Source organism: Gorilla gorilla, chromosome 4, assembly GCF_029281585.2.
Source record: "Gorilla gorilla gorilla isolate KB3781 chromosome 4, NHGRI_mGorGor1-v2.1_pri, whole genome shotgun sequence".
NCBI lineage: Eukaryota > Metazoa > Chordata > Mammalia > Primates > Hominidae > Gorilla > Gorilla gorilla.
The window spans coordinates 49594567-49613431 of record NC_073228.2 but is presented as its reverse complement, the minus strand read 5'-3'; the positions used below and the strand labels follow the sequence as shown (position 1 = coordinate 49613431).

Genomic DNA, 18865 nt, shown 5'->3' with positions numbered 1-18865 from the left:
GGAATTGACTTTTTTTTTTTTACTGACACTTTTTTTTTTTTGGTGGGGAACAGGTTGGGGGTAGGGTCAAGTGGGTTAAGGAATGGGACCAGGGATGAAATTTTCTCCAGTTCTTGAGATCCAGAGAAGCAGGTGTGGCCTCTAGTAACTCCTTTTGCCTTCTCATGCTTGTACATCTTTGAGGAAATGTTAAACCTCGGTTAATTCCCTGACACACACACACCCCACCCTTTCCCTCTCTCCTGTCTTCTCTCTCTCTCAATGAGGGGCAATGAGAAGCAGTGAGGAGAGGTGACTTCTGCTTGCCAGAAGCCCAGGCCAGGGCAGGAGGTAAAGTGCAGGAAACATTCTGGATGCCACTCAGCTTCTGACCAGAAAAAGACCAGAATATGTTCTGGGAGCTCCAGCATCATGGAAGCTTCTGCTACCTTCTGTCTGTTCTGCCCCAAGCCCAAGTTCTGCCGTAGGTCAGTGGAACAATGGATGGGGAGGAATCAGTGAGCTGGAGAGAAATTAGGCTCTAAAGAACAGGAAGAAAGCCTTCAGTAAGGAGCAGGGGGGCTGCAATGGCATATTAATTCATAATATGGCCAGGAGTGGAGGCAGGAGTGAAGGAGGACAGGGAGAGATGGAGAGAAGGGCAGACTCAAGACAGAGATGCAGGAGAAAGGGGATGCTGTGGCCTGCTGGGACACTGATGCAGGCTTCATAATCCCTCTGACCTGAGGACTTGAACTTTCTTTTTTTTTTTAATTTTTAATTTTTGAGATGGAGATTCACTCTTGTCACCCAGGCTGGAGTGCAATGGCACGCTCTCGGCTCACTGCAACCTCCACCTCCCGGGTTCAAGCGATTCTCCTGTCTCAGCCTCCTGAGTAGCTGGGATTACAGGTGCCTGCCACCACGCTCGGCTAATTTTGTATTTTTAGTAGAGACGGGGTTTCACTATGTTGGCCAGGCTGGTCTCGAACTCCTGACCTAAGGTGATCTGCCTGCCTTGGCCTCCCAAAGTGTTGGGATTACAGGTGTGAGCCACTGTGCCCGGCCTGAACTTCTCCTTTCAATGCATATCCTCTTGCCCCCACCTCCTTACGGCTCTTTCTTATGGCTACTTGCACCATCATCAGTGCTGGGGGAAGGGGAGCAAAGGAATTCAGATATCCACCCCCACACCCTCACCATCTTGTTCACTGGAATTTAGTTGCCTTGAAACCCATCTCCAGACCAAAGTGTTTGTATGTGTTGTGTGTGTAATTGTATGTCAATTCTCACAAGCTTTTATATGAAAACGTGACTGGTTGTGTCTGCCTCCTTATATCTCAGCATGGTGATGATGCCACCTGCCCCAGGCCCCAGATGAGGGGAGGCAGAATGGACATCTAGATTGTTAGAACATCAGTTCAGCTCGGGTCAGAAGGGCCGCAAGGTGGACCTCCAGCCCCACACCCCAATCCAATCTCTTCCTTAGACCACAGAAGTTGTCTGGAGTCTTGGCTTCAGACTTGTGGTCAATTGTCTAGGAGTGATTACTGGCTGAGGATGTCAGGTTCTGAAGGAACTGGTGCTGCCAAGGCTCAGATCTTCAGGACTTGGGGCCCAGTGGCCTGAGATAAAGGAGTTGGACAAGGGAATCCCTGAGGCTTGGGTCAGAGGGCATGACTAGGACTTCTCCAGGAATGTGAACATGGCAACCCCCTGTGAGGACATGAGGTGTGCCCACTCGCCTCGCCTCTTTTATTTTTTTATTTTGAGATGGAATTTCACTCTTGACACCCGGGCTGGCGTGCAATGGCATGATCTTGGCTCACTGCAACCTCCACTTCCCAGGTTCAAGTGATTCTCCTGCCTTAGCCTCCTGAGTAGCTGGTATTACAGGCACCTGCCACTATGCCCGGCTAATTTTGTAGTTTTAGTAGAGACGGGGTTTCACCATGTTGGCCAGGTTGGTCTCGAACTCCTGACCTCAAGTGATCTGCCTGCCTTGGCCTCTCAAAGTGCTGGGATTACAGGTGTGAGCCACAGCACCCGGCCCCCAGTGACTTCTTAAACACAAAATCAACAGGAGCTCCTGGCCGCCTACTTTCTGGACCTCTAGGTGGCGTTTGACAACACCAACTGTCCTCCCTTCTTGGAACCCTCTCCCATCTTGACTCTCCCACATTGTCCCCTTTTCATCCATATTTGCTCCTTCTCAGTCTTCTCAGGCTCCTTGACTTCTGCTCCCCCTACCTACTCATGGAGTCCCAAGCTCTTGCCTTTTCTAGGGTTTTGTCCTTGGTCCTCCTTTCTCCTCTCTCCAGAAGTCCTCCGTGGGTGATCTCAGCCTTTCTTTCTTTTTTTCTTTTCTTTTTTCTTTTTCTTTTTTTTCCCCCCTTAAGAAAAGGTCTTGCTCTGTCACCCAGGCTGGAGTGCAGTGGTACCACCATGGCTCACTGCAGCCTCAACCTCCCAGACTGAAGCGATCCTCCCACCTCAGCCTCCCGAGCAGCTGGAATTAGAGGCCTGTTTGTAGGCCAGGCGCGGTGGCTCATGCCTGTAATTCGAGCACTTTGGGAGGCCGAGGCAGGTGGATCACCTGAGGTCAGGAGTTCAAGACCAGCCTGGCCAACTTGATGAAACCCCATCTCTACTAAAAATACAAAAAATTAGCTGGGCATGGTGGCGGGTGCCTGTAATCCCAGCTACTCCGGAGACTGAGGCAGGAGAATCGCTTGAACCTGGGAGGCGGAGGTTGCAGTGAGCCGAGATCACATCACTGCACTCCAGCCTAGGCAACAAGAGTGAAACTTTGTCTCAAAAAAAAAATTTTTTGTAGAGACCATGTCTCGCTCTGTTGCCTGGTCTCAAACTCCTGGGCTCAAGTGATCCTCCCACCTCGGCCTCCCAAAGTGCTGGGATTACAGGTGTAAGCCACCACGCCCAGCCAGCCTTTCTTACTTTAACTGTCAATATTTGTCATTGGCCAAATCTCTCTCTACACATATGATTTGGTGTTTTGTTTTGTTTTTGAGACAGGTTCTCACTGTATTGCCCAGGCTTGAGTGTAGGGGTGCAATCTTGGCTCACTGCAACCTCCACCCTGTGGGCTCAAGTGATCCTCCCACTTCAGCCTCCCAAGAAGCTGGGACCACAGGCATGCACCACTATACCTGGCTAATTTTTTATATTTTTGGTAGATAGGGTTTTGCCATGTTGCCCAGGCTGGTCTTGAACTCCTGAGCTCAAGGAATCTGCCCATCTTGGCCTCTCAAAGTGCTAGGATTACAGGTATAAGCCACCATGCCAGCCTATATATATATATGTATTTTTTAAGTTATTGTAGAGATGAGGCCTTGCTATGTTGCCCAGAGTGGTCTTGGACTCCTGGGCTCAAGCCATTCTCCTGTCTCTTCCTCACAAAGTGCTGGAATTACAGGCATGAGGCACCACACTCAGCCAAAATAAATCTTTTCTCTTTCTGTTTTTTCTTTTTTTAGTGACAAGGTCTTGCTCTGTCACCTAGGCTGAAGTGCAATGGCACAATCATAGTTTATTGCAGCCTTGAACTCCTGGGCTCAAGCAATCCTCCTGCCTCAGCCTCCCAAGTAGCTAGGATGTGCCTGGCTAATTTTTTTTTTAAATTTTTTGTAGAGATGAAGTCTCTCTGTATTGTCCAAGCTGGTCTTGAACTCCTGGGCTCATGTGATTCTCGACTCTTGGCATCCCAAAATGAAGGGATTACAGGTGTGAGCTGCTGCACCTGGTCAACATTAGTTGTCTTTTTTTTTCTTTTGAGACAGAGTCTCGCTCTGTCACCCAGGCTGGAGTGCCGTGGTGTGATCTCAGCTCACTGCAACCTCTGCCTCCCAGGTTCAAGCAATTCTCCTGCCTCAGCCTCCTGAGTAGCTGTGATTACAGGTGCCCACCACCATGCCCAGTTAATTTTGGTATTTTTCGTAGAGATGGGGTTTCACCATGTTGGTCAGTCTGTTCTTGAACTTTTGACCTCAAGTGATCTGCCCATCTTGGCCTCCCAAAGTGCTGGGATTACAGGCGTGAGCTACTGTGCCCAGCCCCAACATTAGTTGTCTTAATGGCATGTTCTTAGCCAAGAGCTGGAGGTACCTTCCCCGCTATTGACCGTAACTTACCAAAGGACCAGACACAAGTTCCCTGGCTGGGATGGATTGCCTTGTGGCTAGGCCTTGATATCAGATTTTATTTCCTTTATCCTAAAGGTCACACAACTGTTGCAGGACACAGAGGACTAGAGAGACTAGTATGGGTGAATACAGGAGGATATTTATTAGGTGTGTACCAGCTCAGTGGACTCACAGCTAAAAAGCTGAGCACTGAACAAAGACAGAGTTTAGCTTATACAGGCTAGTACACAGAAACAGGACAAAGGCAGTAAACTATGTAGTGACAAGTCACATAATCTATAGCATAACTGTTGACTTGGCATAACTTGTAAAACAGAAACTTATAAATTTTACTGAATACAAGTGTTGGCAAACAGTCATAATTAATGGTTTAAAGGGGAGACAGCAAAAGAATTTGTTCTTCTTTTAACTTTGCTCGGGGGTGTCTGGAGCCTATTTCTGCAGGCTAGGTCACCATGACCTGTCTATAGCCTTCCCTACAGTAGAAGAAAACTTCTGTTTTTCATTTAACCTTTACTTTTCTTGGAGTGAATACATACAGTATTTATTTTCTTTAAATTTCTGATTCACAACCTGTTTCCAATGACCCCTTCCTGCCTTAGTTACAGTAACTCCATTGTCTGTCTTGACTTCAAGAAGCTTTCTAGTTCCTCACCTCCATGTTACTGCTCATTGATGGGAATATTGGGTGTGAGTTTTACTCCCCAACATTCGGGCGTAAGTATTAAATGTCACTTTTCTTTTTGTTTCTTTTTCTGAGATAGCATCCTCCTCTGTTGCCCAGGCTGAAATGTGATGGCATCATGATCATGCCTTACAGCAGCTAATTCTTTTTTTTTTTTTTAACTTTTTTGTAGAGATGTGGGTCTTGCTATGTTGCCCAGGCTGATCTTGAACTTCTGGGCTCAAGCAATCCTCCCACCTCACCTTCCCAAAGTGCTGGGATTACAGATGTGAGCCACCATGCCCGGTTACCTTCCTTTCTTTCTTTTTTCTTTCCTTTTTTCTTTTTTTTTTTTGAGACGGAGTCTTGCTCTGTGGCCCAGGCTGGAGTGCAGTGGCATGATCTCGGCTCACTGCAACTTCTGCCTCCCGGGTTCAAGCAATTCTCCTGTCTCAGCCTCCCCAGTAGTTGGGACTACAGGCGCCTGCCACCACACCCAGCTAATTTTTGTATTTTTAGTAGAGACAGGGTTTCACCATATCGGTCAGGCTGGTCTCAAACTCCTGACCTCAGGTGATCCACCCGCTTCAGCCTCCCAAAGTGCTGGGATTACAGGCATGAGCCACCGTGCCTGGCTGGCTGGCTGGCTTTCTTTCTTTCTTTCTTTCCTTCCTTCCTTCCTTCTTTCTTTCTTTTTCTTGTCTTTCTCTCTCTCTCTCCCTTCCTTCCCTGCCCTTCCCTTTCTTTCCTTCCTTCCTTCCTTCCCTCCTTCCTTCTTTTCTTCCTTCCTTTCCTCCCTCCTTCCCTTTCCTCCCTCCCTCTCTCTCTCCTTCCTTCCTTCCCTCCGTCTCTCCTTTCCTTTCCTTCCTTTCCCTTCCCTTCCCTTTTCCTTCCTTTCCTCCCTCCTTCCCTTTCCTCCCTCTCTCTCTCCTTCCTTCCTTCCTTCCCTCCGTCTCTCCTTTCCTTTCCTTCCTTTCCCTTCCCTTCCCTTTTCCTTCCTTCCTTCCTCTCTCTTTCTTTCTTCCTTCCTTTCTTTCTCTCTCTCTTTCTTTCTTTCCTTCTTTCTTTCTTTCTTCTTTTACTCTCTTCCTTTCTTTCCTCTTACTTTTTTTCTGAAATAGAGTCTAGCTCTGTCACCCAGGCTGGAGTGTAGTGGCACAATCTTGCCTCACTGCAAACTGCACCTCCCAGGTTCAAGTGATTCTTGTGCCTCAGCCTCCCAAGTAGCTGGGATTACAGACGTGGGCCACCACGCCCAGCTAATTTTTGTATTTTTAGTAGAGATGGGGTTTCACCATGTTGGCCAGGCTGGTCATGAACTCCCAACCTCAGGTGATCTGCCCACCTCAGCCTCCAAAAGTGCTAGGATTACAAGCATGAGCCACCACTCCTGGCCTTTTTTTTTTTTTAATGTTCGATAACCAGCTCTGTGCCCTCAGCTACCTGGCTGGCAGGAAATTAAACTCCAGGCATGTTTGTTGAGGGTGCTCATCTTTAGGGTTAGGTAAGACTCTGGAATCTGGGACTTTTGGGGACTGTCAGCTAGTCTTCAGTGGACAGTGATCACTGCTGTTAAACTCACTTTCCACTGCCTTGCCAAGTCTTGCCAAGGCAGGGACAGAGGAGGGGCCTAGGCATGAGTTCCCCTCTGAGGCTATCACTTCCCTAAGGCCTTGCTGGGCGGGAGAGTGGGCTCTAGCCATTCTTTCCCTCAACACACACACACACACACACACACACACACACACACACACACACACTCCCTACTTGTGAATCCCACAAAATTCCCCGAAGATCTGCCCTCACTCTGTAGGGGATCTCTCAAAAACCTTCCTCCTTCCCAAGTTGATCCAGGGAGCTGTCATCTGTAATCCAAGAGCTTAGAGAGGCTGCAGCGGGAAGACTGCTTGAGCCCAGGAATTTGAGGCTGCTGTGAGCTATATATGACATCACTGCACTCCATGCATGCTAGCCTGGGTGACAGAGCGAGACCATGTCTCAAAAACAAAACAAAACAAAACAAAACAAAACAAAAAAAACCAACTTTTTAAAAAAGGGTTTTTTTCATGAAGAGCTTCTACAGAGCATAAAAACCAGCTCAGCAAGAGAAAATGTGGTTCTTGGTTTCCCTGAGGACAAGAAGGGCTCACATGCCCGGAGGGAGGAGTTGTTATATTGAAATTCCATCCCGCAGGAAAAGGGAACCCTACTTTTCTTACAGCCTTGAAATGAGCCCCACTACTTCTACAGCTTTAAATAACAAGAGGCCAGGCTCGGTGGCTATGCCTGTAATCCCAGCACTTTGGGAGGCTGAGGCGGGTGGATCACTTGGTGTCAGGAGTTTGAGACCAGCCTGGCCACATGGTGAAACTCCATCTCTATTAAAAATACAGAATTAGTCAGGTGTGGTGACACGCGTCTGTAATCCCAGCTACTTGGGAGGCTGAGGCAGGAGAATTGCTTGAACCCGAGAGGTGGAGGTTGCAGTGAGCTGAGATCGAGCCACTGCACTCCAGCCTGGACAACAGAGCAAGACTCCATCTAAAATAAAATAAAATAAAGATACAAAAAGTAGCCGGGTGTGGTGGCATACGCCTGTAATCCCAACTACTCTGCAGGCTGAGGCAGGAAAATTGCTTGAACCTGGGAGACGGAGCTTGTAGTGAGCTGAGATTGCACCATTGCACTCCAGCCTGGGCAACAGAGCAAGACTGTCTCAAAAGAAATAAAGTCAAATAAAAGAACAAGAGGCAGGAAAACCAGGCAAGTTTCCTTATCAAAATACAACCAATGGCGTAAACATTTCTGGATAGCCTGACCCTTCTGGTGTTGATTTATCTGGAGGGTCCTGGTCTCTGTGTGGTGCTGCCAGTCAAGAGGAATGATGGATATTGTGAAAACCCCAAGGGCAGAGGGGTCGGGGGTGGAGCTAGAGGGGACTAGGAATCGGTCGCGTTCAGGAGGTGGGGCAGAGTTAAACTTTGATTTTAAATGACACACGTAAGCCTCCGTCCTCCTGTTCCAGATAAAACAACGCACTCAGGGTCAGGGTCAATGACCTGGTCTAGGTTTCCAGGTGTCTGTCTCACTGTCTTTCTGCAATGACTACCTTGCTGAAAACATGCGCCACGCGTCTTCATGATCTTACCTCCTCTGCCTACTCCCCTCCTCCCCAACTCCCACCAAATAGGCTGATCCTTGGCTGTTCCCTGCTTGTGCTGAGCTGTTTCAGGTTTCTGTGCCTTTGCTGGAATATCCTTCCTCTTCTCTGCCAAGTGAATGCATCATCTTCAAGGTCGGCTCGAACATCTCTTCCTGAGAAGTCTTCCTAGATGTGTCCAGGTTGGAGAGGATTCTTCCCCAGGTACACGAGGGAAGCACATCCCCCTTCTGGAACCCTCAGTCTCTTCCAGTTCCCCTCGGGACCTGGCTGCCCAAATGACAGTGGCTTTCCACATGTTTGTCACCTGGAAAAGAAGCCGCTCAGCCATTGGCTGTGAAGGACAGAGGTGGCTTCACTCTCCATGTCGGCACCATTTTGGAAAAGGATTTTCAGGCCCGAGATAAGTCCACAGCCAGTTTCCCAGCCCCACCTGACCTCTGCCCTGGCCTATCCCTCAGTCTAGTACAAGGGGAGGCATGAAGGTCTCGGTTATACTCTGGTTCCTGCCCCCACACTCACCCCCACCCCAATGAACCAGGCAGCTTCTAGCTTGTTCTGCACCCTGCACACTCCCCTACAGTGACTTAGGGCACTTGGGGCCGCCACAAAGCTGACCTGGCTCAGCCTTTCAGCCCCGCCAGCTCCCTGCTGGATGCTTTGCTTTCTCATCATTACTCTCAGGCTTCCCTCAGGCTGCTGCTAGGATTCTAGTGGATGGATGGAGGCAGGAGAGAGTGGTGGGAGGCAGAGCCTGGAGGACATCAAAAACTAGAGGAGGGAAGGAGGGAATCTGGCTGTGGAGGTGTGGCCAGGTGATTTTCCCTTGCAGCCTTGCAGCCAGGAGAAAAGTTCCACCTGGAGGGAAAAGAAAGGAGAGCCGCAGGACAGTCGGCGCCCCCCACTTCCTCTTGTACCTTGCTAGCTCTTATCTCCAAAACACACCTCTCTGCCTACTTGGTTCATTGACCCTGACCCTGAGTGCGTTGTTTGATTTGGAACAGGAGGACAGAGGCTTACGTGGGTCATTTAAAATCAAAGTTTAACTCTGCCCCACCTCCTGAACACGACCTGATTCCTAGTCCCCTCTAGCTCCACCCCCGACCCCTCTGCCCTTGGGGTTTTCACAATATCCATCATTCCTCTTGACCGGCAGCACCACACCAGGACCCTCCAGAGGCTGTGAGAAACATCCTGCACCCAGGTCCTCTCTATCTGTTTATCATTGTCTATTTTGTATTCTGCATTCAGAACCAAGAGCCTGAAGACGACCCAGGAGCTTTAGCTATGGCTGTCTTCATTATTTTGTCCCTGTTTAGTGTTCTGGTGACAGGCATGGGTGAAGGTGGGGCTGGGAGTGAGAAAGGAGGTGAGAGGGAATGTAAGCTGAACCAGCTTCCCCATTGCCCCTCCATATCTCCCAGTGCCCAGCCTTGGACACACCCTGGCCAGAGCCAGCTGTTTGCAGACCTGAGCCGAGAGGAGCTGACGGCTGTGATGCGCTTTCTGACCCAGCAGCTGGGGCCAGGGCTGGTGGATGCAGCCCAGGCCCAGCCCTCGGACAACTATGTCTTCTCAGTGGAGTTGCAGCTGCCTCCCAAGGCTGCAGCCCTGGCTCACTTGGACAGGGGGAGCCCCCCACCTGCCCGGGAGGCACTGGCCATCGTCTTATTTGGCAGGCAACCCCAGCCCAACGTGAGTGAGCTGGTGGTGGGGCCACTGCCTCACCCCTCCTACATGCGGGACGTGACCGTGGAGCGTCATGGAGGCCCCCTGCCCTATCACCGACGCCCCATGTTGTTCCAAGAGTACCTGGACATAGACCAGATGATCTTCGACAGAGAGCTGCCCCAGGCTTCTGGGCTTCTCTACCACTGTTGCTTCTACAAGCGCCGGGGACGGAACCTGGTGACAATGACCACGGCTCCCCGTGGTCTGCAATCAGGGGACCGGGCCACCTGGTTTGGCCTCTACTACAACATCTCGGGGGCTGGGTTCTTCCTGCACTACGTGGGCTTGGAGCTGCTAGTGAACCACAAGGCCCTGGACCCTGCCCGCTGGACCATCCAGAAGGTGTTCTATCAAGGCCGCTACTACGACAGCCTGGCCCAGCTGGAGGCCCAGTTTGAGGCCAGCCTGGTGAATGTGGTGCTGATCCCAGACAATGGCACAGGTGGGTCCTGGTCCCTGAAGTCCCCTGTGCCCCTGGGTCCAGCTCCCCCTCTGCAGTTCCATCCCCAAGGCCCCCGCTTCAGTGTCCAGGGAAGTCGAGTGGCCTCCTCACTGTGGACTTTCTCCTTTGGCCTCGGAGCATTCAGTGGCCCAAGGATCTTTGACGTTCGCTTCCAAGGGGAGAGGGTGGCCTATGAAGTCAGTGTCCAGGCGGCCTTGGCCATCTATGGAGGCAATTCTCCTTCTGCTCTACGAAGCCAGTACATAGATAGTGGCTTTGGCTTGGGCCACTTCTCCACGCCCCTGACCCATGGGGTGTACTGCCCCTACCTGGCCACCTACGTGGACTGGCACTTCCTTTTTGAGTCCCAGGCGGCCAAGACAATACGTGATGCCTTTTGTATATTTGAACAGAACCAGGGCCTCCCCCTGCGGCGACACCACTCAGATTTCTACTCCCATTACTTTGGGGGCCTTTCGGAAACAGTGCTGGTCATCAGATCTGTGTCTACCGTGCTCAACTATGACTATGTGTGGGATATGGTCTTCCACCCTAATGGGGCCATAGAAATCAGACTCCACACCACCGGCTACATCAGCTCAGCATTCCCCTTTGGTGCTGCCCAGAGGTATGGAAACAAAGTTTCAGAGCACACCCTGGGCACGGTCCACACCCACAGCGCCCACTTCAAGGTGGACCTGGATGTAGCAGGTAAGGCATCCTGGCAGAGGCAAAGGTGCTGGAGGGGTGAGCTGAAGTCTCCATGCCTAGCTTTAAAAGTTTTCGTTGGGCTGGGCACAGTAGCTTATGCCTGTAAGCCCAACACTTTGGGAGTCTGAGGGGGGTGGATCACTTGAGGTCAGGAGTTCAAAACCAGCCTGGCCAACATGGCGAAATCCTGTCTGTACTAAAAATACAAAAATTAGCTGGGCATGGGTATGCTGTAATCCTAGCTACTCGGGAGGCTGAGGCAGGAGAATCACTTGAATCTGGGAGTCAGAGGTTGCAGTGAGCTGAGATTGAGCCACTGCACTCCATCCTGCGTGACAGAACCAGACTTTGTCTCAAAAAAAAAAAGTATTCCATGCTTTAAAAAATTACCTCTGTGATTATAGAATTTATTATATTGTATACTATGTATAAATATGATATATTGATATAAGTATTTAGATTTCTATATTCAAATGTTATCATAATGTACCTACGTTTTGCCACTTCTGTTTTTTCATATAACAACATTGTTCAAGCAAGCAACAAAAATGTATGAATGCACACTTGTGCCAAGCACCCAACTATGTAATTTAACAAAAGAAACAACATTGTTGCTCTCAGATGGTTTACATTCTTTTTTTCTTACCTTTTCTTTTTTCTTTTTTGAGACAGGGTCTCACTCTATCACCCAGGCTGGAATGAGGTAGTGTGATAATAGCTCACTGCAATCTCCAACTCCTGGGCTCATGTGGTCCTCTCACCTCGATCTCCCAAAATGCTGGGATTACAGGTGTGAACCACCATGCTCAGCCCTTATCATTTTTTAGTGGTGAGAACACTTAAAACCTACTCTTAGCAGTTTTCAAGAATATATAACATATTAACTATAGTCACCATGTTGTACAATAGATCTCTTTGGGGTTTTTGTTGTTGTTTGAAACAGGGTCTTACTCTGTCACCCAGGCTGGAGTGCAATGGTGTGATTACAGCTCACTGCAGCCTCAACTTACTGGGCTCAAGCAATCCTCCCACTTCAGCCTCCTGAGTCACTGGGACTATGGGCACATGTCACCATCCTCAGCTAACTTAAAATTTTTTTTATAGAGATGGGGATCTCGCTATATTTCCCAGGCTGGTCTTGAACTCCTGGGCTCAAGCGATCCTCCCTCCTCAGCCTCCCAAAGTGCTGGGATTACAGGCATGAGCCACCATGCCCAGTCCAATAGATCTCTTGAACTTCTGAAATTTTTTATTCGTTGAGCTACATCTTCCCAACTCCACCCTCCTTAAGGCCCTGATAACCACCATTCTATTTCCTACTGCTATGAGTTCAACTTTTTTTAGATTCCACATATAAGTGAGATCATATAGTATTGTCCTGCTGTATCTGACTTATTTAATTAACATAATGTCCCCTAGGTTCATCCATGTTGTTGCAATGAGATTTTCTTCTTTTAAGGCTGAATAGTATTTCATTATGTATATATAGGACATTTTCTTTTATCCTTAAAATTTTTTCCTTATTCCTTATACATTTATTAATTGGAATTTTCCATAAGGAAGAGTTGTCCTTCCTTTTTATTTCTGTTTTCAATTATTTATTCAAATTGTATAGACTCATGGTTTTTTATTGTACTCTAAGGGTTATAACCCAGTACTTCATTTATTTTGTTCCTCACATTTTTCCAACTTTGGCCATTGGGAGATCCTTCAGATTAGTTCCTATGTCCTTTTCACATACCTCCACATGTTTTTGAGCACTTCTTTACTTTCTGGCACCCAAAAATGTTTCAGTTTCATCTGGCATTTTCCCTGCTTCTACCCTGGAATCAACCTTGTCTCCAAGGAGATCAGGTTCACTTTATTGGAGAATGGTATTTAGAAACCAATATCTGGGCACCAAGTGTGCTCATTATTACTGGGATGTCATTGCTTTTAGGCCCTCTCAGTGGACTTAGCTAGAAAATTTAAGCATATATTCCAACCAACCCATAAACACACATCTATCTTTATCTCTGTTATTAAATGGTGACAACTTTTAAAACACTTGGAACAGTGCCTGACACATACTGGGCTCTTGAGAAATACTAGGTATTGTGATTAGCCACAGGAGCCTACTTGTGCGCGTGGACCATAAAGAACTCTTAGTCTCTGGCCGGGCACAGTGGCTCACGCCTGTAATCCCAGCAGTCTGGGAGACTGAGGCGGGTGGATCTTCTGAGGTCAGGAGATCGAGACCAGCCTGGACAACATGGTGAAACCCCATCTCTGTTAAAAATACAAAAATTAGCTGGGCATACTGGTGTGCACCTGTAATCCCAGCTACTTGGAGGCTGAGGCAAAATAATCACTTGAACCTGGGAGGCAGAGGTTGCAGTGAGCCAAGATCATGCCACTGTACTCCAGCCTGGGCAACGAGAGCAAAACTCTGTCTCAAAAAAACCAAAAAAAAAAAAAAAACTCTTAGTCTGCAATTGTCACCTAAGGGTGGAAACACTGGGGTATGGAGTAGGGGCAGTGAGTCTACAAAAGGAAACTAAGGGTTTGCTGAATCAGTCTCTCCTCTCTCCTGGTCTTAGGAAGGTGCAGAGGGAGCTACCAGCATGTTTTGATTTATTGTTCCTTGTCTCAGATCACTTAACTTGACTCCTAATATGGGACCTAGTTAGACTCAAATAAAATCATTCAGACTCCAAAAGTTCAGGAAACAGATTGTGTCTTAAGCCCCGCTCCCTGCTCCCTGCCAAATTTCAAACTGCGAAAGGTACCTCCAAGCCCCAGCAGCATTGGGCCCAGTATTGGTTTTCCTTCCCTTTGGTCCCCATGTCTGCTGTTCTGTTGTGGTGTCTCTCTGTGCTGTCTTCCTCTATGTGCTGATGTGTGGGCAGTATAAGGCCAGACTAAGACCCAGGTCCCCAGCACTGCCATGATATTAACCGTGTGTCCTTGCTGACCAACCAGGGTACGTTATTGAATGCTCTAAGACTCAGTTGTCCCATCTGTAAGATGGAGACAATGATAGTTCCTCCTTTTTGAGATTGTTGTAGAAGTGAAAGCATGAATACACAGAAGGCACTCGGCATGCTCCCTACACAGCTCCTTCAGGTTCAGTCAATGTGAGGCTTATTTTCATGATAAGGCAGTCCTGGCAATGCCACAGGGCTTCACATGTGAGGGGAAGTCTTCAGGTCAGAAGGAGTGCCACCTGCCTATTGCCCACAAGATTGTTCCAACCTCAGGTAAACACCCTCCCATGCAGCCCCTCAGAGGGAGGACATTGTTGGAGGCCCAGTCACAAGGCATCTGGGATTATTACCAGAGAAGACAGTAGGGAGAAAGCCCTCCTCCAAATCCCTGGACTGGGACTATCTTGGGGAGAGGGAAGAGAAGCAGGGGCACACTCAGTTCTGGGCTGCTCTTTGGCCCCCACTCTGCCCCCACTCTGAAGCCAGGTGGGGGCAGAGTCCAGAGGGGCCAGGGCAGTTGCATGACAGGCCCTCCCCGATCCCACCCTGAGCAGGACTAGAGAACTGGGTCTGGGCCGAGGATATGGCCTTTGTCCCCATGGCTGTGCCCTGGAGCCCTGAGCACCAGATGCAGAGGATGGAGGTGACCCGGAAGCTGCTGGAGACAAGAGGAGCAAGCCACCTTCCCCATGGGAGGCGCCACCCCTCGCTACCTGTACCTGGCCAGCAACCACAGCAACAAGTGGGGTCACCCCCGGGGCTACCGCATCCAGGTGCGCAGCTTTTCTGGGGAGCCACTGCCCCAGAACAGCTCCGTGGAGAGAGGCTTCAGCTGGGGGAGGTGAGTGGTCAGCGGTCAGGAGGGAGTGGGGCAGGTAGAATGTATGAAGGGCTCCACACTGCTCCACTTCCCACAGGTACACACAAACACACACACACATTCCTGTGGCCACAATCTGTAGGCACTCAAAACAAAGCCTAATGGGTGGGTGGAGGAATGCTGAGATATGAGGCACTGAAGAAAATCTAGGAAAATGTTAATGGTAGACGCTAGACTTGAGTATGTGGATGTTCACTATACAATTCTTCCAATTTTTCTGTATGTTTAAAATGTTCACATTAAAGGTTGAAGGAAAAAAACAGTGAGATGGCAACACAGATCGGAGGGAGGATTCCCTGAAATCTAGGTATTTGAGATACTGAACTTGACCTAGGATGGGAAACAGGCCATGTCCATATGTATGGTTCCAAGGCCCAGGCTCAACATCATGCTCTGATCCAGATGGATGGATGAGCAACATTTCTACCTGAAGCCTGGTGGGCCAGTTGATGTTTAAGGTACAGGACAGTGGACAAGTGGGGGAAGTCTGCAGAGGAGAGAGAGAGAGACAGAGACAGGCAAGGAGAACTGGACAAAGAATGATACAGAGGCTCAATACTCCAAGACTTTGGGGCTCATTTCCCCCTAGTGTTCACTCTTCAGTGCAGCTTCAGGCAGTGGGACAGTTGACGAACTTGTAGGTCTAATAAAAAACTCCTGTAGGTACCAGCTGGCGGTAACCCAGCGGAAGGAGGAGGAACCTAGTAGCACCAGCATCTACAATTTGAATGATCCTTGGACACCCACTGTGGACTTCACTGACTTCATCAACAATGAGACCATTGCAGGGCAGGTTAGTTGCACAGAGGGGTGAGCAGGCAGCTGGGGAGGAGGGGAGGAGTCAGGGGGACAAGATGAGCCACTTCACTGCCTCAGAAGCGAGATTCCTCAGGGATCTTCAGAAACCACTAACAATGAAACTTTGGCCGGGTGCAGTGGCTCATGCCTATAATCCCAGCACTTTAGAAGGCTGAGGCAGGTGGATATCTTGAGCTCAGGAGTTTGAGACCAGCCTGGGCAACATGGTGAAACTCCATCTCTACTAAAAATACAAAAATGAGCAGAGTGTGGTGGCGCGTGCCTGTAATTCCAGCTATTCGGGTGCCTGAGGCTTGAACCCAGGAGGTGGTGATTGCAATGAGTTGAGATCACACCACTGCACTCCAGCCTAGGTGACAGAGCGAGACTCTGTCTCAAAAAAAAAAAAAAAGAAAGAAAGAAAGAAAGAAACTTTATGATTTCAGATTTTTCCTGAGAAACTAAGAACATACAGGTGGGTGAGCTGACTCCCTATCTGCAAAGTCACTGTGGGAGGCAGGGCATGTCCTCAGCAAAGCCAGACCTCGTGATCCTCTTTCTTCTCCCCTGCTAGGACTTGGTGGCCTGGGTGACAGCTGGTTTTCTGCATATCCCACATGCAGAGGACATTCCTAACACGGTGACTGTGGGGAACGGCGTGGGCTTCTTCCTCCGACCCTATAACTTCTTTGACGAAGACCCCTCCTTCTACTCTGCCGACTCCATCTACTTCCGAGGGGACCAGGATGCTGGGGCCTGCGAGGTCAACCCCCTGGCTTGCCTGCCCCAGGCTGCTGCCTGTGCCCCCGACCTCCCTGCCTTCTCCCACAGGGGCTTCTCTCACAACTAGGCGGTCCTGGGATGGGGCATGTGGCCAAGGGCTCCAGGGCCAGGGTGTGAGGGATGAGGAGCAGCTGGGCACTGGGCCGGCAGCCTGGTTCGCTCTTCCCTGTGCCAGGACTCTCTTCCCTCCACTGCCCTCCTTCGCATCCCCCTCTGAGCCAGGAGCCTCCTGACCCTGTGATGCCTGACACAGGGGACAGTCAGCTTTGTTGATGCCAGCTGTGCTGAGTTCCCATCCAGAGAGGTGAGGCATGGCCCAGCCTGGAGCCGTGGCTAAGCATTTCCCCAGACCACTCCTGGTTTTCTTAACAGTTTGTTTTTTTTAATGAGACAAAATTCACATACCATAAAATTCATCCCTTTGAAGTATACAATTTCAGCCGGGTGCAGTGGCTCACGCCTATAATCCCAGCACTTTGGGAGGCCAAGGCGGGTGGATCACGACTTCAGGAGATTGAGACCATCCTGGCTAACACGGTGAAACCCCGTCTCTACTAAAAATACAAAAACAAAATTAGCCAGGTGTGGTGGTGGGCGCCTTTAGTCCCAGCTACTTGGGAGGCTGAGGCAGGAGAATGGCGTGAACCCAGGAGGCAGAGCTTGCAGTGAGCCGAGATCGCGCCACTGCACTCCAGCCTGGGCGGGAGAGTGAGACTTCGTCTCAAAATAAAATAAAATAAAATAAAACAAAATATACAATGTCATGATTTTTTTTTTTCTGAGACAGAGTTTCGCTCTTGTTGCCTAGGCTGGAGTGCAATGGTGCGTTCTCAGCTTACTGCAACCTCTGCCTCCTCAGTTCAAGTGATTCTCCTGCCTCAGCCTCCCGAGTAGCTAAGATTACAGGTGCCCACCACCACGCCTGGCTAATTTTTTGTTTTTTGCTTTGTATTTTTAGTAGAGATGGGGTTTCACCATGTTGGCCAGGCTGGTCTCAATCTCCTGACCTCAGGTGATCCACCTGACTCGGCCTCCCAAAGTGCTGGGATTACAGGCATGAGCCACTGTGCCTGACCCAATTTCATGTTTTTTAGTATACCCACAAAGTTTTGCAACCATTGCCACTAATTCCAGAACATTTTTTATCACCCCAGAAGGAAACCCTGTATGTGTTAGCAGTCACTTTCTATTTCCCCTCAATCCCTCTCCGTTTCTAGATAACCACTTCCCTACTTTCTGTCCCACTGGGCTTGCCTGTATTCTGGCATGAAAAGATTCAAACAATACGTTGTCTTCTGTGATTGGCTTCTTTCACTTAGCGTAATGTTTGTGAGATACATCCATGTTGTAGTGTATGTCAGTGCCTCACTTCTTCATGGTTAAATGATATCTCATTGTATCAATATATCTCATTGTGATTATCCATTCATCCATTGGTGGGTATTTGAGTTGTTTCCACTTTTTTGGTCATTATAGATAATGCTGTTATAAACATTCATGCACAAGTTTTCTTGTGGATATGTGTTTTCAGTTCTCTTGGGTATATGCCTAGGAGTAGAATTTCTGGGTTATGCGGTAATTCTATGTTTAGCCTTTTGGGAAACTGCCAGATTGTTTTCCAAAGTGACTATACTTTTTTCCTTCTTTTAAAATTGTATAAAATATACGTAACATAAAATTTGCCACCTTGGCCCAGGCAAGTGGCCCACACCTGTAATCCCAGCACTTTGGGAGGCTGAGGCAGGCGGATCAACTGAGGTTGGGAGATCGAGACCAGCCTGGCCAATGTGGTGAAACCCCATCTCTACTAAAAATACAAAATTAGCTGGGTACGGTGGCATGCACCTGTAATCCCAGCTACTCGGGAGGCTAAGGCAGGAGAATCACTTGAACCCGAGAGGCAGAGGTTGCAGTGAGCCCAGATTGCACCATTGCACTCCAGCCTGGGCAAAAATAGCAAAACCCAGTCTCAAAAAAAACAAAAAAAATTCGCCACTTTAACCATTTTTAAGTGAGAGTTTAGTGGCATTCAGTAAATTTGGAAGCTCTTTTGGGCCACCTTAGCTCTCCTCTGGTCCTGTTTTGTTTGTTTGTTTGTTTTTTGTTTTTTAAGATAGATTCTCACTCTTGTTGCTCAGGCTGGAGTGCAGTGACACGATCTCGGCTCACTGCAATCTCTGCCACTCAGGTTCAGGCGATTCTCCTGCCTCAGCCTCCCAGGTAGCTGGGATTACAGGTGCCCGCCACCATGCCTGGCTAATTTTTGTATTTTTAGGGGAGACAGAGTTTCATTATGTTGGCCAGGCTGGTCTCGAACTCCTGACCTCAAGTGATCCACCTGCCTTGGCCTCCCAAAGTGCTGGGATTACAGGCGTGAGCCACCATGCCTGGACTGCCCTGGGTCTTAAAGGTGAATAGGGAGCCTCTAGAGACCAGACTGTTCTCCCAAAGCCCCAGAGCAGGTTCCCCAGTAGATGTGCATCTCAGTTTTGGGCCTTGGATAGCAGGTCCTTCTCTCTGTCTGTTCCCTCTCATGCTGACAAAGTCCTCCTCCTCTCGGTTTTCCTGCTACTTCAGCTTCTATTCCC

The 18865-nt window shown here is 49.0% G+C and overlaps 1 protein-coding gene across 1 annotated transcript; it reads left to right on the top strand.

The window, feature by feature from the left end:
- The first annotated feature begins 9141 nt into the window (after positions 1-9141).
- LOC101132030 (membrane primary amine oxidase-like) lies at positions 9142-17764 on the top strand. The gene is given in 5 exon segments (XM_019026919.4): positions 9142-10850; positions 14371-14480; positions 14482-14657; positions 15360-15489; positions 16069-17764. Coding segments are annotated over 5 exon segments (2289 nt in total). The 5' UTR covers positions 9142-9253; the 3' UTR covers positions 16345-17764.
- The last annotated feature ends 1101 nt before the right edge of the window (positions 17765-18865 follow it).